Source organism: Patagioenas fasciata, chromosome 4 (assembly GCF_037038585.1).
Source record: "Patagioenas fasciata isolate bPatFas1 chromosome 4, bPatFas1.hap1, whole genome shotgun sequence".
NCBI lineage: Eukaryota > Metazoa > Chordata > Aves > Columbiformes > Columbidae > Patagioenas > Patagioenas fasciata.
Genome location: NC_092523.1, coordinates 52,210,183 through 52,236,742, shown reverse-complemented (window position 1 = coordinate 52,236,742; position 26,560 = coordinate 52,210,183). Strand labels below are relative to the sequence as shown.

Genomic DNA, 26,560 nt, shown 5'->3' with positions numbered 1-26,560 from the left:
TAAATAGAAAATTTTCTTTATTTATTGGAGGAACCGAGGTGTCCTATTTACAAATGCATACTGGCTGCAGAACAGTTTGTTTTCCACCAGTTCATAATTTTGAAGGTTATTGTATGCACCCAGCCATACCTCCTATGCCTTAAAACCCCTGCAAATGGTTAAAGGGAATTCTTCTGGTAAAGTCCGTGAACAAAAGACTAAACCCAGCTCCTCCCACAGAGCCAAAAGGTAAGGAATCAGAAGAGATGGCGGGCAGGAAGTGCTGAATATTTGCCAATACCATTTTTCTCCGTGCAGCCAATGGATGCAGGTGGTGACTGAACAATTCCTCCCACCAAAACAAGCCGTTTCCATCTTCCTACAGGTTATTTTCCCAAGCATTGCAGGCAGGGAGGCACAAATAATCCCAGGACAGTTCTGCTGACAGCTCTAATAATCTTATTTATTACACGAAAAATTTCTATTACGCACTGAAATTCTGAGTCTTGATTTCCACCCCTGCCCCCGTGTCTTTTGTGGTCTGGTCGCTGCCAAAATGAAACAACAGGATGAAAAATCACACCATCAAGATTTGTCAGACCTCACCACAGCTCTTCTCCTTCCTATTTCTCCCAGTTCCCGATGAGCTTGGTGGCAGCTCGCAGAGGAGGAGGCCATTTTCAAACAGGAAAATATTGCCTGAAGAAGCTCTGCCGAAAGCAAGCAAGCTAAGCAAGAAAAAAAAAGAAAACCAAAAAAACAAACCCAACCCAACCCAACTTTCTCCTCCCGGACTTTTCCCTTTTCTTTAGAAAGTGCTCTGTATCAAATCTCATACAAGGACTTGGAGGAAATAGAATAAAGATTCTTGAAACAGCTGAAGGCGGCACAAGCTTCTGCAAGACGTGAAGGACACGCGCCAGGCACTGGATGAACTCCCGGGTTTGACTCGGCAGAACTGGGGATGATGGCAGCTGCAGCATGTCAACACATCCATGTCATCACCAAGGAAGGATGCTACAAGCTCCTTCCCAAGCCCTCCAAGAAAGCAATGTAACTACAGTAACATCAAACACTTGTCATCTGCTGAGCCCTTTAAAAATCCCCCCATAGCCTATGAATGCCAAATTAACTGTGCTGATTAATACTGCCAACAGCCAAAGGAGGAAGACAGCCCCAAACTGGTTCTTGGTGGGATTGCCAGGGTTGGTCCCTCTGCAAACAGCAGCCCTGAGCTTTAATGGCCACGTTGAATCCCAGTGACAACCAAGCACTGACCCAAGCTGTGCCATCCCAAGGGATGGGACCTTCTCAACCATGGGATGCCACTGCTCGGACCATGCTGAGATGCTCTGCTTTTCCCTCCTCTCTGCCCCAAAGTGACCAGGTCCCTACCCAAGCCAAAAATGCCTGGAGATACAAGCTGGGAATAGCACAGTGCCCAAAATAATCCCACCCCTCTACCCCCAATCTGGGGGAAATAATGCAAATCGATGTGCTGGATGATTATGGGGATGCGTCCATGCGCACCCCAGGGCTTAATCCCTGGAATGAGAAGAACAGCAAAATCTCTTCCTTCCAGGTAAAGCCACCCCACAATTTCTCTCCTGGGCTCCAGGGATGGTGGCACTTGCAGCAGGGGACAAGAGCCACGCTGGGTGCAGAGGCAAACCAATGCTATCTTCGAGCAGGTCTGGTGCACCCCAAAAACTGATACCACGTTGTCGCTGGAGGCCACCAAGAGTAGGATGTTTCACTTTTCTTCTGGAAAAGCCCATGTTGGAAAGGAAAAGGAGGCGAGGTCTTTTCTTTAAGCAGACTCCTACTTCATACACATCGTCAAAATTGAAGGCTTTCAAGGTTGCTCAAAATACAAAGCATCGCGGTAACACAAAAGGGAGAGAAAACGAAGCAGAAGAAAGGTGGAAACAAAAAAAGAACAAACCAAGGAAAGAGCCCCAATCTTGTACCTGATGCGTAACAAATTATACAGTATATACATTTTGTCATGTGTTTTCCTCCCAGAAGAGCAAAGGAGAAGAGACTGGTAACACAGAGAGAGGAAAAAGAAATATACACCCTGTATTGTATTTGCCATGGAGCAAGCAACATGTTTATACACTAGTCTCTATAACTTAAGGCTGTGTGACAGCATTTTTCTTCTTTCCTTTAAATGTACAAAACAAAATATCTATCGAGAAATAATCTAACCATATTGCTCTTCAATACACTTCTGTAGACAAGTAAGATTTGAAGTAAACTCCAGTAAACTGCAGCTTTTGGGATCCCATGAACGGCTATAAAACTCCTCCACTCACATCAGCCCTTGGAAGCATTACTGTGTGCTGCCATAATTCAGTATATAAAGGTGCCATATATATGTAAATCTCCTGTGTACAGACAACGTGTGGTGGGAAGGCTCGTTGTCATCATCGCTGAAGCATAACAGATGGGTTAACCTTGTGTACAGCAGATCCATGTTCCATGCATGTTACATTTACTTCATGAAAATGAGGACACAAATAGGAAGAAAAGTCAATTCTTTAGAAATGTTGTGGCAGAGGCCAACGTCCTTCAGTTACAGAAATCACCGAATTTCTTTTTTTTTTTTTTTCTTTTGGTCAAAATAGATCTCCAGGCTAGAGTGCAAAGTGCAGGACCAACCCACTTGAGGAAGCAACTTTAAAACCAAGTTACAATGGCATCATCCCATTCACCAACTGGACCTTCATCTCCTGAAGGCTGTTCATTATCTTCTTCTGGTGACCCACAAGTGTCACTCCCAGACGCCTCAAATCCCTGTGGGAGAAAGCAGACATTGGTTCCGGGGGCCACCCAGGGACACGACGCCGCGCGCAACCACACGCTGTGTGCGCTGATGCTGCTGCCAGCGCTCTTACCATGTGCAGATCCCGAAGCCCTTTACCAAGGAAACAAGTTTAATTTTCTCCATTTTTAAACATTATTTTTTAATGGTCGATGGCATCTTTAATGGCTGAGGGATCATCTCACTGGCCAAGGGGAAAAGCTGGACAGCAAAGCATCAGCATAAGCTTTGGCCAAGGACTCCACTAGGTGTGAATAGTCCTATTTCCAAGAGAAAAGCTGCATGAGAAAGCCTGTGTTGCAGTTTCCTCTTCTCCTGGGAGAGGCTGGTGTTTGGTCTTGGGTATGAGCAGCGAGAAGAGAGGTCAATCCACGGTTCCTTCCTCTTCAGATGAGGCAAGCCAAAGTAACACCAACTGCAATCCTAGAGCCAGCTCCCAGAGAAAGCTGAACGGCAAAAGCCCCAAGCACAGCCACCACCCCAAAGACCCACTAACGTCAACAGGAACTGGCAACACAGGTCCCCTCTGGGCCTTTGCAAATCTTCCTGTAAACCCACATATGAGTCTTTTGGGGGGTGAATTCTACAAGCCAAAGGTGCTTATATTAAGCTGTCTGCTGGGCTGCTATTACAGGAGAGCTGTAAAAGAAGATAGCTGATGTGAATGTCTTAGAAGCTCAGCCCTCTAAAATGTGGGTATCTAAGATGAAGGTAATCATCAAAGGTCATGCTGATGGTGTGAATGTGGTACCTCCATGGGACAATTTACCCCATCCAAAGGAAGAAGTGGGACAAGTCATCCCCTGGATGTACTAGATGTAGGACCGTGGGTGATCACATTCAATGACACATCTAAAGTCAGGTAAGACCATGGGTTATGGCAGGGTATAATTGTAGGTATTTCTTTATAGGAGTAAAAGTTTTAGCAAAGAACTGTGGGAATAAAAGCTCAGAAAAAAACTCAAAGACAGGTGCATCCACGTTTCCAACACAAGACACAGAGACTGTCAGAGAAGCAGTTGGACTTAAATGTGGTGTTTTGTCTCAAGACTTCCACCAGAGAAATACTAGCCCCTCGCTTTCTACCTCTGAGTTGGACTGAATAAAGGGTGTTTTCAAAGTAGGGCCCTACATTCCTGCCAATACCCGTGTGAATCCCAGAGCTGCAGATGCCCCATGCAGGGCTCTCAGAAGTCTTTTAGGAGAAAGTTCTCCACCAAAAGCCAGAGACACGTGACCTTGAATACACAGATGCTTTTCACTGGTGGGGCTGGTGCTTGTAAGGGCTGGGATCATCCATAACACTCAGGAACTCTAATATCACCTGAGCTCTACTGCAAACCCGGCCTGCAGGTCCATGCGACGACCACCACAATGCTTCTGCATAACGCATGTGAGCTACCCGTGGAGGAGTACTTCTCAGCAGCTTCCTGCTCTGCACAGAGACTCCTGTGTGAATACAACCAACCATCCCCATCCAAAAATTACATACATGAATGTTGCTTTGAATAAAAAGCAAACCCGAGTGAAGGTGTGATATGGTAACATTTGAGCTGGTTGAAGTCAAAAGCTAGATCTGTTGCTCTCCAAGGATCACCACTCTTTCAGCCTTTGATTTGGAAAATAACAGATTTTCTGCTTGAGGCTAAACACTTAATTTCATTATCATACCCTTTTACAGCAATGCATCTTGCCAACGTGTAGGGGAATTCACAGTGTAAAAGGCAAGGAGTGAGGGAAGTTGGGGAGACATATCAGCAATGCTCCTCACCTGGCAGAAAGGGTCACAAAGTTGTCTGCCTACTCAGGGGGACACACTTTCATTTTTGCCTCCACTGAATTGCAAAACTAGTTCAGCAAGCCATCTTAATAACGAAGGAAAATGTAGTAATGCTACAGTTACATGCAATTTATTTTATGTACACAGCATGTTGGAAATCCACACCAGAGGTCAAAGAAAACCCCAAGCCAGCATAGGACCTGATTTTTAAAACAGCCAACATCCATCTTCCCCCTGCTGAGCAGTGCTCTGCTGGCACTTTTTGAAAACTAAGCTTTTTTTTTTTTTTTGAGGTATCTGAAGTGCACGCTGAGCTCTTTTGGAAATCCAGCACCACATATTTCACACAGGTGTAATTTCTGATGCAGACAAAACAGCCTGAAATGATGAGAAAGGCATGTATTTGTGTTTCACGTGCAACTACATCAGTCTACTAAAAACTACTCACTACACAGCTTTTGTTTTTCTTCCCATTATAGTATCCCACATAACCCAATATCTTTGAGGAGTCCCTCACTGATTTCCAAGAGAGAAAGAAAAAGGAGTTTCTGGTTTCAATCCACTAGCTGCTCACCAGGGGATCCAGTCTATTTTTTTTCAATATTGAATCCTCTTGAATGCAGGGCCACCGGCCAAAGGACTCCTCAGAGAGGGGGAAAAAAACAAGAAAAAATAGTGGGGTATTTTACCTCTGCAAAGATGGAGGAGAAGCCTAATTCAGACAACGGCTTCTGAGCCAGATGCTAACCCAGTATAAAAGCAGCAGTTTTATTCAAAAGCCACCTCCTGCTTTGCAAAGCCGGGAACAAAACTTTCCAAAAAATGCCTAGAAAATGCTGGAGCTTTAATTCCCTGTTTTTTCAAGCATGGCACTTTGCATGCTCCTGGGCATCCAGCCTTGAAGGACAGTGGCAAATGTAGAAGCCAATTTTAAATAAAATTTAGTGCGCAAACCAGCTGGTTTTGGGACAAAAAAATAATCAACTTTTGTGCCAAAGGGCCACAAAACAACTTTTCTCAGGCTCCACAGATGCTCTGATTCATGCTACTGCAGCCAACTGGTAATTTCAGTGGGCTCAGCTCTACAGAGGAGATGCGTGTGGCTATCTACCCAGGCTTTGCAACAGAAACGTGCAATTCCCTGCAAGAAAAGGCACAACTAAGACCTGGGGGCACTTGCCATCATGATCCAGATTGCCCCTTGCAAAGCAGGTGACCCCAGATGGCGGGTTTTGTCAAGATACGTGCACCCATCTGCCGTGGGGGTTTTTAAAATATTAATACTTGCCTTGTCCCTAGGAACAAAACAACTTTTAGTTTTGTTTCAGGGAGAAGTCTCTCCACTTTTCCCTTCTCTTTCATCCATGTAGAGAGAAAATGGAAATAGGTCATCCTCTTAGTACTGCATTAGCAAGCAATTTGAATTCCTGCCAAGTTGAGCAAAAAGCCAAGGAAATAACATGGAAAATTAGTGTCGGCTCATCCCTTGTAGGAATGCCCAGCTGCCAGGGACAATCCCCTTTTCTGCAGTAACCTCCATTTGTAAGGGTTGAATTCAGAGTCCCCACATCATAAGAAACATATTTAAAACATTTTATTTACAAACAGAACTACTTATACACCATGGAGCAGTTTGTCAAACACAGTGGACCAGGACTCGATTGCCACAGAAAATACACCCCCCCCTCACCAGCCACTTAGTCCTGCAAGCACCAGGTTCCTGTAAGATCCCCATGGTTGGCAGATGTCAACCTGCCACAGATCTTTTGTATTTCATTTCCTCCTGCCCAGGGCAGATTTCACCATGCTTCCTCAGGTGTGTAACTCTACAATTACCTGTGCAGACTAGGACTACTCATGGAGTTAATTCGTGGACAGTTGGAATGAGAGGAAATAAGAAGCTCAAAGACCTTCAGGAGATGCTAAAGAGAGAGGAATCCACTTGCTAGGGACTTCTGCATGAAATGAGGGTTTAAAAAAATGTTTTTTAATTAAGAGTTCACCTGCTCTTATTCATTATTCCCACCCTACTTGATTATGAGATGAGAATCAGTTTGTTCAGTCAGAGATGCAGTATCACAATCCCAAGACAGATATTAGGTTAATAAAAGCCTCTAGAGCAGGTGAACTCTTAAATGCTCTTCTTCCCATGTAACTTTTAATAAGTAATTTATTTTATTTTAGAAGAAAAAATAAATACAATGCAAAGCAACACAACACATATTATTACAAATATTCAGAGGCCTTCATCTAATATCAAACAACAGGGTGTCCTGAGATGCAGTGAGTACAGAGCTTTCAAAAGGTGGAATTCTGTAGTCCACACTTATTATTGGTCCAGTCAATGGTCAGATTGAAACTCATGTCATGGATTTATCTATTCTTGAATATTGTCCTGGTCGTTATTCTTGCAGTGGATTGACAGAGCTCCAGACACACTCAAGGTCACTAGGCGGTCCACAAGTTTAAAGAACAGGTCTGGTCCACTGGACAGGTTGCCTTCAAGTCTGATATCCAGTTGGAAAGAGGGGGTGGAGGGTGAGGCTCCACTTTTCACAAGGTGATTCGTCCCTTTGCAAGAATTAGAGCTAAATGTAGAGATCACTCTTCATTTGCGCACAGACATTTTCAGGACTTTGTTTAAGCAGGCAGAGCTCAGGACCTGGGGCGATAGTCACTGGTTTTAGCTTTTCAACCTTTTGTTTTCAGAAATTTGTCACTAATACTGCTGTTTTCTGTAATAAATGCATCAAGTCACCAGTTTGAAAGATGCAGGGTAGTAACTGAGGTTTTGCTTTGTATGCTGGGGGGGGTTGAAGACAGAAAAAAAAAAAAGCTGAACATCTACCACCTCAAACAGGTCCCATTAAAGACGCCACAAGCTGGGATCCCACAGTCACCAGTCCTGTCAGTGTTATGGTCACCCCCCCTGAATTTTTTTTCAGTAGATTTTAGGATTTCTCTACATTCATCATGGTGATTTCTCTCCCCTCCTCCATTTTTTCTGGCAGCAGTCATCCAGTTCTCCCTTCTCCATCGATTTCCACACCTGTCTCCTACATAGTTTGAATTTGGGGAATATGATTCCGGATGGTATTTGAAGGCAACCTCTTAAATTGTACAGAATGCTTTACTGATGCCATTTGGGAAAAGCAAGTTACTTTCTAATGTTCAGATCATCTTTTCGTCCAATTCCCCCCAAGTCCCAGCTCTGTAATATATTGAACAGTTGCCTCTATCAAAAATGAAAAGGAACATTTAACCTGAATTCTCCTTTGCTGGGTACAAAATGTTTTGTTGTTCCCCTTTTACTGGGAAAACAAACAACACAAACCAAAACAAAACAACAAAACCAAATCTCCAGAAAACCAAAACCGCCAATATATTAACCTTTAAAGAACTTCACTTGTTCCAGTGTTTATTTTCTGGAGAACCTGTGAGAGTCTCAGCTGAGTCCTCCCATGAGCCATTTATCTCCTTTACTTTGTGTATTTTAAGGGCAAACTGCCAGTTTCCATCAGCCTGAGCATGTGGTTCAGGTCTTCAACATCTTTCCTTGTAAGCCGCTATGATATCTCTTCCTTTTTTTTTAACATCTGAGAATCTGGTCTTTTTTACTGTATCTGAGAGGGATGAGAGAAGTCTTTATTTGGCTCGCTGGTTGGCTTTTTAATGAATCTTCCCCAGTTTTCCCCAAAACAGACCTGAGTGGGGTCCAGCCTTCTTGCTAAGCCACTGCTGCAAGGCCAAGGGGCATTGGCTGAGCTCAACAACCAAGCCTGACTCATGCAAGCATCTCTGTCCAAGGCAGATTTGAGATTCATTTTGTATTTAAATTTTTAAGTCAAATTAAGGAGATAATTTCACAATCCAAAATGTTACACTCAAGAATAGGTGGTATCTGGCACAGTTGTAATAGTTTCGTCTATTATTTATTAATTATAAGTGGGCAACCCAATGAATACCCGTTAGGTCATATTACATTGCACCGTGTTTTGTGTGATTTGGGGGAAATGCAGACAATCCTCCAAAAGGGCAAGTTAGGAATAGTTTTGTTGGTGGGATGAGATGCTAAGGCCATTTAAGGCTATATGAGTAAAGTGAACTTCTAATTTACTGTCAAAAATGCCCATTAATTTGCGGTTGAACTCAACATTTTCTCTGACCCAAATCTGAGCATTTCACTTCCAAGCAGTTCTTTTAGAGCTCTTGAAATTGCATAAAATTCTAAAAAGGAACAAACTGGAAGCTTTTGTGAAATCTAATTTTCTTCTTTGATATGACTCGTTCAGCCAACCAGTAACAAGCCTGTGATATATTTTAGACAATCTGCATTTTCTATCAGAACTTGCTCTGGTTATTAGACTGAGATGGCATAGTAGATGGGAATGGTCCAATGTTTTCCTTTCCTCTTAAATTACTGTCTCATTTTAGCCCTTCTCTTCTCACTCACCCTCTGTCTGGGTCTTCCTGCTGTGTGGATTCTGAGCACCCTGAGGATGGAATTCTTCCTTGGTCAACATTTGTAGATAACCAGACTAAATAGAGCCCTGGTGTTTCTGGGCATTGCCATATCAGATGAGCAGGTAAGGAATTGTGGAGTCCTCAAAAGCCAAAGTAACATGGCAAATAATTGCAGGACTAGGCTGAGAAACTGCATGTAAGAGTCTCAGGCACTCAAAAAGGACCTGGGTAGAAATCCTTGCACCCTGGTTCCCGGGACATTCACTAGAAAGGGTTTCATTCCTACCTTGGTGGTTTCAAGTGAGTGACTGGATTTCAAATTTGGCTGGATAAATCCAGGTGTAAGGGGGAAATATTGGTGATGTGGATGGAGCAAATAAAAATCTGACACTCTTGCTTGCTCTCCACGCATGACTTGTCACACTAAGGCAAAACTGAACTCAAGGCAGGTGTTACCAACCTGCAGCACATGCAAAGGACCCCCTATCCTGTACAGTGAGCTCCAAGAAAGCCCTCGGGCAGGCAGGAGAAATGCTGCGGTTCTGCAGGGTGTGGGGAATTTTTCTTGTTTTACTCCTAATCCCTGGCACCAATTCTGTGTGTGCACTGTCCATCTGCATGTGGTCAGAGGAGCCATGATCTCCTCCAAAGCGGCATGGAGCACACTCCTTCCTACTTTGCCCCAATGCCTGCAGTAACCCAAGCTCAACTAAGCCAGCTCTGGGGCAAGTTTGAGTAAGGGGCAGGAAGAATGTACAGACATAATTACACAAGCAAAACAGGCAACTAAAGGTGGAGCATAACAAACCAACAGCCCCAAGGCATCTGCCAACTCATTTTAGTGCTGTCACCCCAACCACAGTCATACCCACGTGCAAAAACCAAGGGCACATTCAGAAGGAAGAGTCTTGTTCAGGGAGCCTGGTCCCTACAGCTGTGGGTTTGCTGATGCTCTTCTGATTGCATTGGCTGTATCAATGCTTGTTTCTGTTAAAGTTAAATATATTTCCATGCTTTACTGAGCGTCCACTTGGCTATGTCCAGATCAACTCTGAAACCAGCTTATCCTGTGTAAAGCCAGTATGACTCAGCAGGGACTCTAGCTCCTACACATTTACTAGTAGGACAGTTTATTTTTAATTTGTCTGTAAACCTGAATAATCAACTGCTATTATGTCTAGGGGATGGCCTGTCAATTATTCAAGCATTAATTTCTGTAAATAAAGGAGCCAAAGCACTGGCTGCCAACAGAGTGACCGTAAGCTTTAGTCTTCCCTGCACTTGTTACCATCAATATGGACGGTGAAAGAGAAACTGCTGACTGCGAAGAAAAGGTAATGGCTTCTCTTTCTGCAGCCTCCTCCCTCCATATTTCTGAATATGTTTGTCTTCCCCAGCTCTGCAACTCCAACAAATGAGGTGAAAATGATCTGGATGCTACTCACTCTATGGTCACCTGAGCCACAGCATCCATTGAACTGTATCCGTTCTCCATGAAGATCTCCGTGTATCGGCCCATTTTGATGGCTTCCAGCCATTCCCCCACCGACCTGTAGGTGCTGCTCCCCACTGGACTGTGCTCTACCAACAGATTTGACACCCTGAGGACAAAAGCAAAAAACAGGAGCAAACAGAATCAGTATCAAGGTGAACCCAATGTGACTCAGTCGCATTTTTAAATAGTAAAGATGGTTCTTCTGCCACGTTTTCAGTGACTGCTGCAGCCCAAATCCTCCCAGCACGCTTGATACACAATGTGTTAAATACACCGCTTCACTTCTGACTTTGGAGATAGTTGCTGCCATTTCTGGTCCATGCTGCAATCAGCGAGAGGAGGAGAGGACTGGGGACCATCCCTGCTGCTTCTCGCTCCTCTTGTACCCAGCTCCCCCACTTGTTCTTACTTCAAGATCTCCGGTTTCACTCCTCCAGTTCTATTTTCCCCTCCTCTGCCTGTAAATCTCCTAATTAACTTAAGACAGCCCAGATCCTGGAAACTGAAAATCCAATTACATTTCCCAGCAGCAGCTTTTGAGGGCAGGCTGCTGTTAACACCTCAGGGGCTGCTCCCGTGGAGCCGGGCCAGGATTTCAGACGCAGGTGGCCTCCAGTGAGCCCAGCAGAGAGCACCAACACTCCAGCCATGCTCTAGCCTGAAACCACATGTAGACTCTCACTCAAAACCTTGCCGTGGCAATCTCTACCTGCTCGCTTATGCCATGCACGAAAGAAACAACTCAGGCAAAACAATAACCCTTCACTGCGGCAGAAACACCATCATGAGTGACCCGTGCTGCATACAGGTCCACTTCTCTGCTAATGATGCGCAGAGAGCACAGGGGGCTTGTCCAAGGTCAGCCGGGAAAGAAACCAGATTTGTCCCCTGCTTGTAAACCAGGACATACAGCTAACATAAGCCTCACATAAAGATTACTACCGACGGGTAAAATAAACCCATGTTTGCTGGGTGGTCAGTCTCTGACCATGAGACTTACACTGAAAAGACGTTCAACTGGAGGGAGAGCTGGGCTATTATGTTATAGCACTCCAGGATTCTTCATATATTTTATGAGCACATTAGTATTATTTGTTTATTTAATAGCAATGCTGAGGGGTCCAATAAAATGTGAATACTTGCAGTACCAAAAGCATAATGGCTTCCCATAACATTTTATACACATGAGGAATTCAAAACTCCTAAGTAATCATAATGAGAAGTGGATTTTCATCACTAATGTCAGGAGATACCTACTGATATGCACGGGCTGTAATGTAGAGAGTGACTTCCTCCCTTATTTGCAATAATCAGAAGTTCCATAAAGAATACATTACATATATAAAAAAATCCTTTACAGCTGCTGTATGTTAAAATTATGATTCATTTGGCATTACTATGGTGTGGGCATGGTAATCTGTTGTTATAGAAACACTGCCCCAAAAAAAACCTACAGCAGCTTTGAAAAGTAGAGGTGTGGAATTGTGTGGACCTGTTCATGGAATAAAACATCAGCAAAGTGCTTAGCAGCTCAAGGGAATGGTTTACTGTCTATTTTCCTCTTTTCTGGCATAATAGTTTGGTATAAGAGTGCATGAACCTCCATATAACAGGCCTTGAAGATGACTGTTCTGAACTGAAAATAAAACAGAAACATCACACATTTTGTGCTACTAGAAACACTTTCCTGAAGGTTTGCTGGGACTGACATTACAATTAATTGCTAATACGAGTAATTTCTTCTTCAGATGGTTAATGATGCATGTCAAATAGCCTGAAGAAACCGATCTACTTTGTATTCAAAAATTAAATGCACAGAGATTTCACATTTCTTCTCTTCCAGTGAATGAGATGCCACTCACGGGGACGTGTCGGCATGGGGACATGAGGTCCAGCTACAGGCAAGATGGTTCACCTGTAGCTGTGCAAGACTCACTCTGAAGGTGCAGAGATGGACAGGTTGAAGCTCACAACGGTACATTGGCTTTGGTCCACACCACCAGTCTAACTTCATCTTACACCCCTCTCCTTCCTGTCAAAGGATAACATCGTGTCTTTTTTTGTTTCCTCTGACAATAAGCTTTTCTGAGGGTCTCTTCCAGTGTTAATCTGGATAACTCCACTGCCACCAGTGAAGCAGCGATGGTTTATTTACATATACATCACTCCCTCACGATCCCGCGAGTGACCGAATGTATAGCAGCGCAGTGGCTTAGAAATATAATACTTGTGCTCTTATAGTACAAAAAGTTTCTCCAAGATTCCAGTGTGGTGGAGACCCCACTACTAAAACTCACTCAAAAATATGAATCTCCCTTCCCCCCCGCCTCAGCTTTATTTCTTGCCTGTATTTACCTTATTTGTAGCTGAACAATTGAGATTCATGTTTAATTGCATGCTGGCTGCTCTACTCAATGTGGCTTTAGCAAACGGTTTGTGTACAACTCTTTGGGAGCCACAAGACATACTCTCGAGGTTACCAAGACTGTCCGAACTGGAGGTGGTGGCTAACACAGCTGAGAAGCTGTGGGAGAATGCGCTTGGACATCTGTGAGCTTTGCACATCATAAGAGCTTCCCCAAGAGATACTCTTCATTCATATTGCTGAGATAAAGTCAACAGGCAGATAGTTTGAGCAGTGTTTACTATCTATTTCATCCACTCAAGTCCTGTCCTCTCTAACCTTGGGGTAGAGCGCAGGTAGCTTTATCATACACTCATAAATACTGCTAAAACTCCAGTTCCTGAAAGACAGGCCACAGTAATTTTATTTGTAACAGGAAAATTGCTTTTATAGAGTAACTAAATTGCTCACCTGCCTGCCAATTTTAACAGAAAAAGTTGATTTGGGGTAGCTCCCCTGGACATAATGAAGCTGGAAGAAAATCCACCCCCAGATGTTCACAGGCTAAATAATAAGTGATAATTCAACTCCAGGGACAGGTATTCAGACAAGGATCTGAGAAATGGCTCTGGCCTGAGTTTGTACCTGCTTGATGCATTCACCAACGTCTTCAAGCTGCTTGGGTTACGGATGAGCTTGTCCAACATGCTGACGATCTCGTCAAACTTGGGCCTGCTGTTGCGGTCCTTCTGCCAGCAGTCGAGCATGAGCTGGTAGAGTGCAGCCGGGCAGTCCATAGGGCTTGGCAGACGATAGCCTTCCTCCACAGCTTTAATCACCTGCAGGAGACACAGCACAAGGCTGAGGAGTCACTTTTCTTCCTCCTACCTTTTCCTCCAATTGATTTAAACAGAGCTTGGGGGCCAGAAATACGCTCATAAACAAGCCCACCACCCCCACAACTCTGCATGCAAGAGGCAAACTCAGCAAACCCCACTATATTTCAGATTTTCTATGGGATAGGTTGAATAAGTTTATTTTTGGACACTGCAAAATGAATTTAGAAAGCCTGGGCACTGCCGCAAGTAGGGGGCCAGATCTCATCCTGTATAATACCTATCCAAAGCTCCGCTCAGGTCTGTAGGTTCTATACCAGGAAACTCCCAGAGCTGACCCTAAGTCCACGAATGGCAGCCTATGGGGCTTTCTGGCATCTTCCTTCAGTACAGCAATTTTGTTTACTCAGATGTTGGCTGCTCTTTAAATGAAAAGGTACATTCTAGACCACGAATTTGTATTACAGTAATAAAAGACTATTTCCAAAGAGATTCTGAATGCTAACTGATGGATGGATTCAAAGTAGAGGTAGAACAACCACTTCATGTATCATTCAATACTGTCTGGGTCTAGACGTTTCTTAATGTGGCCACATTTCTGCCAGGATTTTAAAATGTCAGCCCAAGAGTATATAAATTAAAACCAGGGGAGGGTTGTTGTGCTGATTTCAAATATAATACAAATACAAACCATCTATGGTTCTGTATCTAAACCAAGCGGTACGCACATGTGCTGCCTGACCTCTTGAAAGGCAGAAATGAATAAATGAGAGCAGAATTGAAGACAGCAACTTGTTTTCCCCAGTTCAGGGCAGATTTACAGCAGGGCTCCAAGACCAGCAGTTCCCATTTTGAACCCTTAGCAATTATCAGGAGAACGCAACTCTTATTTCAAGCCGCAGGGGTCTGTGCCTGTGCCAAGAGAGTCCTGGTGGATTGTCTTCACAATCTCTGCTCCCAAGACTTGTTGACCAAAAGGAGCCGGAAGCAGCTATTGCTGTGTGAAAAACCACAGCACTTCATCACTGGGCTCCAAAGGCTGCCTGAGATGCTGTTCATTCTAAGCACCATCTCACTTCTGATTTGAAAACATCCTGTGTTTAAAAAGAAGACTCTGTGGTTAGCATGGAAGTTGTTTTCTTGATCTTTAATCCCCATATGGGCGGTACAGGAAGAGCCGAGCCAGGCTGGCATTGCATTTCAAGAAGGCTTCAAAAATTGGGACTGCATGGATTGCCTTGGAATCGTTTTCCACCACGGGGCTTCTTGCCAAGTGGAAGAGTCCCAGGAATGAGCTGGGCTGGCTGAGTGGCAGTAGCGGGAACCTCAGCTACCTAAGTAGTAGAGAAGAAGTTAGGCGAGGCTTTGTAGTCTTCTCCAAGGGTACTGGGCATGTCTGAAGATCTGGCCAACAAGGCCTTTTGTAGCCATCCAATGTTTCATCTGTCAGTGGAGCAGTTGCACTGCTCTCCACCCAACCTGTGCCTGCAAAGCAATCTATTCTACAGACTGGCTTTTGCTCGCAACCTCAAAAACCAGCCCCACACACTCTGCTGTTCTTCACACCATGCTTTTCAGTTGGTCCCTAACCCCGAATTTGCAGCTGCTCTATAATAAAAAGCCTAAGTGTGGCACAGCCACAAGAATGTTATTTGCTGCATCTGTGTCTGTTTTTATAACAATAACGGATCATCCTCCAGCTGTAGCAGAAAGCAAATAGTAGCAAGACAGGGAGCAGACCATCTGGCACCAGCTCAGAATATCTGATGTACATCTGCAGCAGGGTTATGCATGCTTGATATTCCTGGCAGCAACATCACAATCAATAGTGTTAACTCAATTTACAGGATGTCATTTGTTCTGGAGATGCAATGTAAATGGTATCAAAACACTACAAGGATCTAGGATGCTGAAATATACTCTTGCATCTGAAGGTGCCTTGGCGGGTTGGCAATAACAGGAGCAGAAGAATGAAACAACAAAGATAAGTCACTTGTAGCTACCACAATACTTAGAAAATAAGAAAATGGCCCATTTGCTGTTCTGCTCATTGATGCATACTGCTTTTTAAGACTTGAAGAGCTAAAACTTGCTCCTATAAGGGGGCATTTTTGTCCCTTTTCCTCTTTTGAATAAGCACTACTCATTTATTGATCAGCGTGACTGAACCGGAGATGCTTGGGAGAGGACAAGTCAGGATAATCTATTCCACCAAACACTTTTAGCTCTGTGTTTTCATAAACCCACCAGCCTGAAGACTAAAAAGCAACTACTGTCATCATTTAGCTTCCCAACCTGTGTAATACAGGCCACAGAATTCTTCTCAACAATTCCTGCATCAAAGCCTTATCTTGTGGTCAAGTCAAAGCATATTTTTAGAAGGTCATCCAGAAACCAGCATGACTTTAAAACGTGGTTTGTAGCCTTGGCATTTACAATGCTGCCTGCCCTACAGTGCTGCAACTCTTTTAAAGCAATTTGGCTGTAACATTGGGAGAACTACTTTGCTCACTGCTGACCATGCTTGCAAACAATGTGCTTTTATTACAAGCCACACAAGAAGAAACTTGTGCAGCAGAGTCTGAAATTCACCTGAGCAGAGCCCTCTGGTCCTCTGCATGAAAGTCAACACTGATTCTTCAGCCAACATGAGGAGGGGAGGAAGGAAGAGAAGATAAAGAAGGAAGGCACAAATTGCATGAGAACATTTCTCTGTCATGCACTGAATTAAATTTCCCAGGCTATTGGCCTCCAGGCACTTGACACCCACACCCGTTACAGGCAGAGGTGACCCAAGCAAAGCCTGAGCAGCAACTGATGCTCATCAGCATCTCACCAGTCCTCTGCTTTCTCCTGCTAAAGAAACCAGTCCCCCACCTGCTTCTTCTCAGGTCAGAGTGAAATTCACTCTGTACCACATTGTGCATGGAGGCATTTGGGTTTTTTTGAACAGTTCTGTGAAGTGTGGATGTTTATACAATAGCATTACCATCCAGACAAGGGACTGTCCTGGCCATGGAGTGTTATTTCATCGGCACCAACCTGAATCTCAGCCTGCCATTTACTGAACAACATCTGTGCTCTGCCAGTGCATTGGCATTAAATATAGTTACTGTGCTCAGTGTGACTGAAAAAGCTTGGCTCTTAATACCTGCATTCTCTGCATAGGCTGTGGAAGAAAGTCTCTCTATTTGATTGAGATAAATCCCTGTGTAGATACACGCTACTTTACCAAACTCCTTGCAAAAGTGACAGCCTCAGCGATGCAGCAGTGGTGGGGCATTCATGCCAAACAACATGCTCATCTCCCTGGCACGAAGCATGGTGTGACTGTCCCACAGGTACCGCTCATTTCTGCACCTGGACTCAGAGTGAGATGAGACAGCAGCTCGGTGTGACAGGTAGTAAAATCCACTGATGGCAAAGGCCCACAGACAAAATACAGCCAGAGCTTTTGCTGCCAGTGAAATGGCAGAAAGTCAAGTGGATGGGAACACTGCTCAAAAAAGAAAAAAGAATGAAACATCAGGTGTTGTGCCCATGAAGGAGCAAGGACCTGCTTGGTCACCCAGACAGCAGCAGCATCTCCGCGGGTGGCAGAGCTGCAGAGATGAAGAGGGAAGGATGAAGAACAAATTGGTTTGCCAAGTGCTCTTGTTTCCCCCACCATCACAGAGCTGCTTGGGGGGCCCTGCATGCCTCATGGTGACCCTGAGCTCACACACTAGTTAGCATCCTCAGAGACCTCCATGTGTTGTGTTTCTTGGAGATGTGAAGAAGAAGGAGGGGCCCCAGAAAATGTGGCAAAACCTAGCTTAAATTTTTTTAGCCTTAGACAAGGACAGATGTTTATAGTGAGCTCAGGGTAGGAGGTAGCCCCGCAGCAGGATCAAGAGATCCTACTGGAGCATCTCTTGAAGGAAGAGGATGGCATCTCTAGGCACCTCTCTGTTTGGTGGCCTTAAAGTCAGAGGCCTGAGGGGGCACTGGGGCTCAGGAGCAAGGGGACACAACTTGAGGGGTGCTATACATATGAACCATGAGACTTTGCGTTAGCACAGACTTATACGATGTTCTCAACAGGAGCAAAACCGTACTCACAAGATCCATGATGCAAGGGAAATGGAGCCACAGTCTCTGGGACTGCTGTCATGTGATCAAATCATCGAGCTTTTGTGCAGCAAAACAAAGCCCTTATCATGACTCTCTTGAGTTTCTGAATTACGTGGCAGTGGGGGTTTGAACACACAATTGAAATGCTGCCAGTTATCAGCATCTATTCCCTGGCACACCTTTGTCACCAAGCAGAGGAGGGCCTGGCTCTAGCTCTAACAGCATTAGTGAAGCTCCAGTGGTCTGCTGGGGGAAGCAGGCCTGCCCCTGTGCAGACAGACACATTCCCCTCTGCCCACAGCCTGTTCTGGGTTGCTGCTGCTGCAAAAAAGAGCATCAAACAGGAAGATTGGTTTAATCTGGTGTGAGGGAGCAAAGCCAATTTTACAGTAGCTCTCATTCTCTTGTCCCCATCCTGCCTCTCTGATTGCAGGCTGAACACTGAGCCCTCAAAATCCCATCATGCGGCAGCTCTCACATGTGCTTACATCTTGGTTTGTCATTTCCCAGTAAGGTCTCTCGCCGTAGGACATCACTTCCCACATCACAATGCCGTAGCTCCAAACATCGCTGGCCGATGTGAATTTGCGGAAGGCAATCGCTTCGAGTGCCGTCCATCGGATGGGAATCTTCCCTCCCTAAAATAAAAAGTTAAAACAAAAAAAACAACAATAAAAACCAACCAAATGAGAACCAGATTACAGGGGAGGGCAGGGAACATGCAAAAGAGGATGAAGCATCAGAGCACTGAGGGATGTTATTTTCTCTCTGGAAAGAGACATCGAATTTTAAAGTAAATCTGTTTGACAGCATGGGGCCCCCTTCCACATTATCTCAGCCCATAAGCATTTGTAGGCTGCCTACTAATTGGCTGTCCTGAAGGTTTGTTGTTTGAACGCTGGTACATGTATAGGATCAACATCTCAATTATGTTGCATGGCTTGGTAAGGGAATACAGTTCCTCCGTCTCTGAGAGCGAGCAGGGGCAGAACAGACAGCTCTGAAACCAAGAAAGACTTTGATCTAATGAGGGCTTCATGCAAATTGCTGTGGAGGTAATGTAATTTTTTTTTCTTTAGCGTGGTCCTAATCCTGCAGAGGGATCCGCATAGCAGGCACAGAAATCTGCTTGGCCTTTGCTGTGGGACTGAAAATGATGCCACAGCTGTCAAGTGTGTTTTGCTATTTCCTTTTCCACTTTCTACCACTTTAGAAATCAAACTTCAGATCATCTCTGAGAAGGAGGAGAGGAGGGAAAGGATTTCGATTAAGGACTAAGGAAAGGAGTTTGGATTAAGAAGTGCTTTTCTCATTGGGTTTAAAAAGTTGTCTCCCTCGATTTGTATCAAAATATATTTTACTGTAAAGTCCTTTCCTCTCAGTGATGAACCAAATATTGGAGAGTCTCCCTGAATTCCCCCTAACAGTGTTTGTTATTGGAAAAAAGAAATCGGAACACGTTTTCAAAGCCACTTTTAAAAAGTCCATTCTTCCAATAATTATTTATTCACAGATCTATTGATGCATGCCATGCTCCCAGCCCTGTCATGGGGCTGGGACTGCGAAGAGCCCAACGGCCTTTCCCAGATTGCAAAATCTCCACAAGCAACTGGGAACAGGAGACAGACAGTTCCCATCACCCTCAGAAAAATGTGATAATTGGTGACATCCCATCACAGGAGGCTCTCTCCAAGCCTCCACTGCTGGAGACAGGTCCTGGACATCCCTGCTCCACAGTGGTGGGGCTGTGGGACCTCGCACCATGGTGGGTGCTGGTGTCCTGAAAGGATGGATCAGGGATGGAAAGGGCTGAGGCTGGAGCAGCCCTTTCTCAGGCTGAGGGAAACAACCTTTGACAGGGTAACGTTGAATATGTGCCATTTGCAACAGGCATGACACGCTTGTTAATGTTTTAGAAGGGGCAAATTGTCCAGAAGACCATGGCTTACATCTCTTCATGGATGCCTAAGCAAAGCAGTTGCTCCTTCTCTTTCCTCCCTTTCGTACTCACCAAAGAGGACAGGATTCATCCGGGAGCACAGTGCCCTGGCCAAGTTTGCTATTTGACTCTGGAACCCAATGTGAACTTACAAGTTATTAGTTACGTTCTGCTGTATTTGGCCCTCCTCACTAAACAGTGAAACGCATTTGCAAAATGAATTTGATCATGATTAACTGGTAACAATGCCAAACCCTCCTGCACAGTTTAGAGGCTCTGGATTTGTAGAAACCTCTTTGCTAAAGAGCCTGAATACCAAAAGGCAGCTGGGAATAAATTTTTCTTGAGCGTAATCAGTTGAGTATCCTCGTAACTCACCCTGGTCGTGTATGCCGCTTCGGGGTCATCTTCTAGGACTCTGGAGAGGCCAAAGTCAGACACCTTGCAGACTAAGTTGCTGTTGATGAGAATGTTCCTGGCAGCGAGATCTCTGTGTACATAACCCATGTCAGACAGGTACTTCATTCCCGATGCAATGCCTCGCAGCATCCCGACCAGCTGAATGACCGTGAACTGCCCATCATTCTTCTGTAAAAAGGAGACATTTGAAGAGCTGAGTATCTCTGTATACTCAGCATTGCTTGTGCACAAAGAAAAATGCAAAGGCAAGTCTCCAGTGCAGAAAACCAGGGAAATTAATAATTCATTACTCGCATGCTCAGACCACAAAGCTTTTCATAGTTTCATTGTTTGAATTATGATCCCTAGAGACAAAGCTAAGGAAATGTAGTTCTTTTAACTGGAGATCAAGGAGTGAACTGTTTCCACTGGTGACTGATGAAGAGACAGTGACTGGGAGTGTACACATGTAATTAAGTGTACAAAAGTACCAGGGTGGGCTGTCTCTGAGTCAGCCAATGGAAAGGCACCAAGATGCACATAAATCCTACCTGCAGAGGTCCATGTGTGAATATTTGGGGGCTGGGGCTCCTCCCATATTACTACACCACATTTCTAACCTCTTGGCCTACCCTCCCTTCTCCAGCTCTCACATTTCATGAAAAACTCTGACGAGTCTGGGGTTTGCCATGATGTAGCAGCGTGGATGTGCTCTTGAAACGGGAAAGAGGAGAGGGAAATGGGAGAGGTGCCCGAGGATTGGAGGAAAGCAAATGTCACTCCAGTCTTCAAAAAGGAGGACCCGGGTAATTATAGACCACTCAGCCTCACCTCTGTCCCTGGGAAAGTAATGGAACAGTTTATCCTTGATGTCATCTCAAGGCATATCAGGGATAAGAGGGTCATTAGGGGCAGTCAGCATGGCTTTACCAAGGGTAAGTCATGCTTGACCAACCTCATAGCCTTTTATGAGAATGTAACAAGGTGGATGGATAATGGCAGAGCAGTGGATGTGGTCTACCTTGACTTCAGTAAAGCCTTTGACACAGTCTCTCACATCATTCTCACAGCTAAGTTGAGGAGGTGTGGTCTAGACAATAGAGTAGTGAGGTGGGTTGCAAACTGGCTTAAGGAGAGAAGCCAGAGAGTAGTAGTCAATGGTGCAGAGTCTAGTTGGAGGCCAGTATCTAGTGGAGTGCCTCAGGGGTCTGTACTGGGGCCAATATTATTCAATATATTCATTAACGATTTGGACGAAGGAACTGAGTGTACTATCAGCAAGTTTGCTGATGACACCAAGCTGGGAGGAGTGGCTGACACGCCAGAAGGCTGTGCTGCCATTCAGTGAGACCTGGACAGGTTGGAGAGTTGGGTAGGGAATAACCTGATGAAATATAACAAGGGAAAGTGTAAAGTCCTGCATTTGGGCAGGAACAACCCCAGGTTCCAGTATAGGTTGGGAAATTACATATCAGAGAGCAGTGTAGGGGAAAGGGACCTGGGGGTCCTGGTGGACAAGAGGATGACCATGAGCCAGCACTGTGCCATTGTGGCCAGGAAGGCCAATGGCATCCTCGGGTGTATTACAAGGGGGGTGGTTAGTAGATCGAGAGACGTCCTCCTTCCCCTCTACTCCGACCTGGTGAGACCACATCTAGAATATTGTGTCCAGTTCTGGGCCCCTCAGTTCAAGAAGGACAGGGAACTGCTGGAGAGGGTCCAGCGTAGGGCAACTAAGATGATTAAGGGAGTGGAGCATCTCCCTTATGAGGAAAGGCTGAGGGAACTGGGTCTCTTTAGTTCAGAGAAGAGGAGACTGAGGGTTGACCTTATTAATGTTTATAAATATATACAGGGTGAGCGCCATGAGGATGGAGCCAGGCTCTTCTCGGTGGCAAACAATGATAGGACAAGGGGTAATGGGATCAAGCTGGAACACAAGATGTTCCACTTAAATTTGAGAAAAAACTTCTTCTCAGTGTGGGTGACAGAGCACTGGAACAGGCTGCCCAGGGAGGTTGTGGAATCTCCTACTCTGGAGACATTCAAAACCTGCCTGGACACCTTCCTGTGTAACCTCATCTGGGTGTTCCTGCTCCAGCAGGGGGATTGGACTAGATGATCTTTTGAGGTCCCTTCCAATCCCAAACATACTGTGATACTGTGATTGAAACAGCAAGAAGTTTTGCAGGCTAAGTTAATCACTTCCACGCAGCAGACCACCTTCTAAAATAAATGTAATATTCTCCAACTTATTCTTATCTGTTTGTACCAATGCATGAACCAAGTCCCGAAGGATGTTGTATAAATACAGATCAAACACATAACTGAGCTAATCCTGCTTCCAGACAGCACCAACAGCTGGACCAGCAACCAGCAAATGTTTTCATCCCTATTAACCACCTGCAAAGAACCCAAAGTTTAACCAAGGCCACCCCTGGAAAAATAGTCGAAGTATTACCTTTAAAAATGTATCCAGAGAACCGTTCTCCATGTATTCAGTTACTATCATCACTGGTTTGTCTAGAAAAGAAATTAAAAAAGCACATCAGTTTGTTAGCAGCAATTTATTTAAAAAACATGAGCAATAATAAAGTTGTTTCATAATGTGCCTGAATACAAATATACAGCCATGCAACAGTAAATCTACACTGAGACACTGCTGTCCCAGAGGGATGACAACAGTTTTTGCCCAAATCTATGTAGAAATAGAAGAATTGAGGAGGAGGGGATGGCAAAGTAACTTCGTATTATAGGTGGGTTACCTGCAAGCTGAAAGAAAGGATGGGATTACATCCCTTGTAATTCAAGTAAACCTGTGTGACTGCCTTTGTAAACACATCTGGAATGAAGAAAAGGAATATTTGTGCTGCAGAACAAAAGCAAATTAAGTATGGAGTGAGTGTGAGTGGAAATAAAAATAAAAGTTTTTTAACAAAAGACCTGGTCTCCTACTGTTGACAGCAATAATAACATTTTTCCAAATCCATGTGATTAATTTTCATGGCCGAGTCATTTTTATGGTAATTATATATAGGTTTTGCTCAGTTTTTATAACTAATTTCTCGCTAGCTTGCCACAATGACATAGCAATAATTAATGCGGTGTGCTCCAGCCCTTGTAAATTCAATGAAATCTTATAAGAACATGATAATTATTTTTTATTTAAATCAATTTCCATTAGCTAGCACAAAGCACAGACAAAACAGGAGCCGTCAATTATTTGTAAAACGCGTTATAAATGTCTTTGGTAGAAATGATCACCGAGAGCTGCTGCATGTCATAACATGCACATGAAGGTAAATGCTCCGAAAAATGGGCACACATTCCACCATTTACGCTGATCTTAATCTTCCCACTTCTCTGTTACCTTAACTATTTGCCTAATTTACTGCTTAATTATCTACACAATAAAGGTAATTGTGAGCTTGTCAACCAAAACACTCACTGTTGCACAGACACTACCTTTGCAGCGAGAGGGACGTGCACTGCTTCCATTCTTTGAAGTTAATATCACAGTGACTGCCCTGAGCTCAGAACTTCTGCTACGAGAAAAGCACAATGGGGCCACAAGCAATACTGGCAAGTCCGCAAAACCATCACAAGCCCCATCTTTGAGGACGACAGCCTTCCTGCCATGCACAACATGGGCAGGAGGGAGGAGGGATCTTGGATGACGTTGCTATATATTGGCGAGCACATCGGTGGCTATGCGAGGAAGGAAAATCATGGGTATATCTCTCTTTTCTTTTTTTAAATGTTTTGTTTTCAAACACTAGCCTCCTGACTGTGGCACGGGGTCCCTTATCTCTGACACTTCAAGGGGTCATTGCAGCAAGACTGTCATCTCATTTGTAAAATAAAAGTAGCTAAGGGCTTGTCTGCTTGGCGACAACGAAGACAATACAAATTAACTAAGGTGTGCCTTTGAAGTAGATTAGTTAAATGGTATTAAGCCCTTGCATGGATATTCTCATTCAGAATTAAAAATGGCCTAATTAATTTTCACTTGATTTATTTCCAAAGTAAATCCTAATGCAGCAGACATTTCACCCTAAAGATCCAAACCCATGATTGGCCAACGACTAAAACACTGAAGGGAAAGAGAAGTTAAACAATAGCAGCATTGTCTGGGATTCAAAAAGCTTGTTTTGGTCCATTTAAAAGAAAAGAAAAAAAGCTGGGAAGATGCTCCAGATGCCTGATGGAAAAATTTCGAGTGCACTAAACAAGCATGTAATGAGCATGTAGTGTGCAGGATGGATGCCCACAGGGAGGCTTTTGTGTGCTACACAAGGTGACTCCAAGAGAATATTATGTTATTCAACTATTGGAAGAGACCCATCTTGTGTTTTCTCTTTTTTTTTTTTTAATTAGAAGTTATAGGAAATGCACTTTCAAGGAAAAATAGAAAAGAAGGACGCTGATTGCAAACACGTACTGATTTCAGGTAGGTTATAAGGATATGAACAGGACAAATGTCTGGTGTCTCTGTACCTGCTCTATTGCAGATTTGAAAAAGAACTAATCTTGAAGAAACTGCCTCTGATGAATGACAAATGCAATGACCAGCAGCCACATGGCCCCAGATGCTGTCCAGAAGCAACTATTACCACAACCATCACTAGCAGATCCCTGAGGGAGCTTGACTTAATTGTAGTTTAAATCAGTCCTACCCCCTTCAGCTACACCCTTGTTCTTCCCTGCCTTCAGCTAATTTTTGTCTCTGCTCTTACCCTGCAGAGTTCAGCACTACCCTCTTGTGGGCTCTTTGCCAGCATTTTGCTGCAGCAGTTTCTTAAAATATGACAGCTGGGAATTATCAGGGGCCATGGCTCAAAATACTCTTGCATTTTACAAGGGGAAGGTGATGCTACATGCTCTGGTAGACATCCCGGGCTCAGCGCTGTCTCCATCGCCCACCCACTGCCCTAGGCTGGCCAGGCACACCAGCTCCTAGTTCTATCTCATTTAATTCTGGGCTTTTGTAGAGGGGCTTTCTCTTAGCCCAAGCATATTATGCCTAGGTGAAACAAGTTTTGCAGAGGGAGTTAACGTGTTGGTGGTTTTTTGTTGTAAGGTTTTTTTTGTTTGTTTTAATAATTTTATCCATTATTTATCCATTCCAGGTAGAATAACGCCAAAATCATTCAGACACAAACCCCCTTTAACAATGTTGGGGAACTGTTGTGGTTTAACCTGAGCTAGCAATACAACCATGATAGCCACTCACTCATTCCCTCCTCCTCCCTCCCCGCTAGGGGAGACAATCAGAAGTGAAAAGAGAAACTTGGATTGAGATAAACACAGTTTAATAAAATAACAAAATACTAATACACTACTAGTAAATATATATATAACATAGAAATAAAAGATACTCAAGGCGATTCTTCCCAAATTCCGTCCATACCTGAGAAGCCAGTCCCAGGAAGCTGCACCTGGTTGTGATCCCGATGAGAGGAAAAAAAAAAAAGGGAAAAAAAAAAAAAGGAAAAAGGCAGAAAGGTGCAGAGGCCTCTGCAAAATGGCAAAAGGCCAAACTAAGCGTTCCGAACAGAACTCCCACAGCTCCAATAAAAACAACAAAAAAGAAAGAATGCATGAGAGAAAAAAACCACCCAAGAGCAGGCAGGAACGAGAATGCCCCAGAGAGAGTGCGCAGAAGATCCCCCTGCTCCTTAAATCTGAAGCATGACACTTATGGGATGGAATACTCTTATTGATCAGTTTGGATGTCGGTCAAGCTCTGCCCCATCCATGCCCCGCTTCCTCGATGCCTCTCACCTGTGGGCAGAGCGCTCAGAATGTCCTTGGCTCTCAGACCAGAGCAATTAAAAACATTAACTCTGTGCTGGGGTGTTATCTCTTCTTCTCAAAATAAGTCCAAATAATGAGAGTGCTAGCTATGAAAAAGAAAGGTTTCTAACTGTGTGAAGAAAATTAACTCATTTTCAGCCAAACCATCATAGAAACCTATTCCCAGCTGGACCCACAAAGTGTGATTTCAGGCAAGGGGAGCTGGCTGGGTTTTGAGAAACGATAAAAGGTGCAGTCAAAAGGTAAGTTACCTGAGTTTTCTTTCCCTATCCAACTCTCCCATCAATCAGAGCTCAAGGAGAGAGGTTGGCAGCAACCTGCACCTACTTTTGGTGACGACACCTTCCAGGTGGATGATGTTGGGGTGGTCAAACTGCCCCATGATGCTTGCTTCTCCCAAGAAATCTCGCCTCTGCTTCTCTGTGTAGCCCACCTTCAGGGTTTTGATAGCCACTGGCAACTCACGTTTGCCCTGCAGCTTCAGCCGTCCACTGCAGACTTCCCCAAATTCACCTTCAGAGAAAATTCAGAAAGAACGGGATTGCAGCATGCCAAAGGCACCTGTCC

General features: G+C 44.3%; 1 protein-coding gene across 26 annotated transcripts in view; it reads right to left on the bottom strand.

Annotated features, from left to right (window-relative positions):
• Nucleotides 1-26,560, bottom strand: part of EPHA5 (EPH receptor A5) — a 197,212-nt gene continuing 170,652 nt past the window's right edge. For 19 of the 26 annotated variants that reach the window (XM_071807840.1, XM_065837326.2, XM_071807824.1 and 16 more), the window contains 7 exons: nucleotides 26,321-26,506; nucleotides 22,638-22,699; nucleotides 20,156-20,365; nucleotides 18,327-18,476; nucleotides 13,535-13,728; nucleotides 10,496-10,651; nucleotides 1-2,778 (listed from right to left, as the gene is read on the bottom strand). In XM_071807840.1, coding sequence (XP_071663941.1) covers nucleotides 2,673-2,778; nucleotides 10,496-10,651; nucleotides 13,535-13,728; nucleotides 18,327-18,476; nucleotides 20,156-20,365; nucleotides 22,638-22,699; nucleotides 26,321-26,506 — 1,064 coding nt within the window. In that variant the 3' untranslated portion in view covers nucleotides 1-2,672. Of the gene's footprint in view, nucleotides 2,779-4,694; nucleotides 8,210-10,495; nucleotides 10,652-13,534; nucleotides 13,729-18,326; nucleotides 18,477-20,155; nucleotides 20,366-22,637; nucleotides 22,700-26,320; nucleotides 26,507-26,560 lie in introns of those variants that run through there. The other 7 variants (XM_071807827.1, XM_065837330.2, XM_071807829.1 and 4 more) reach the window with 6 other exon arrangements.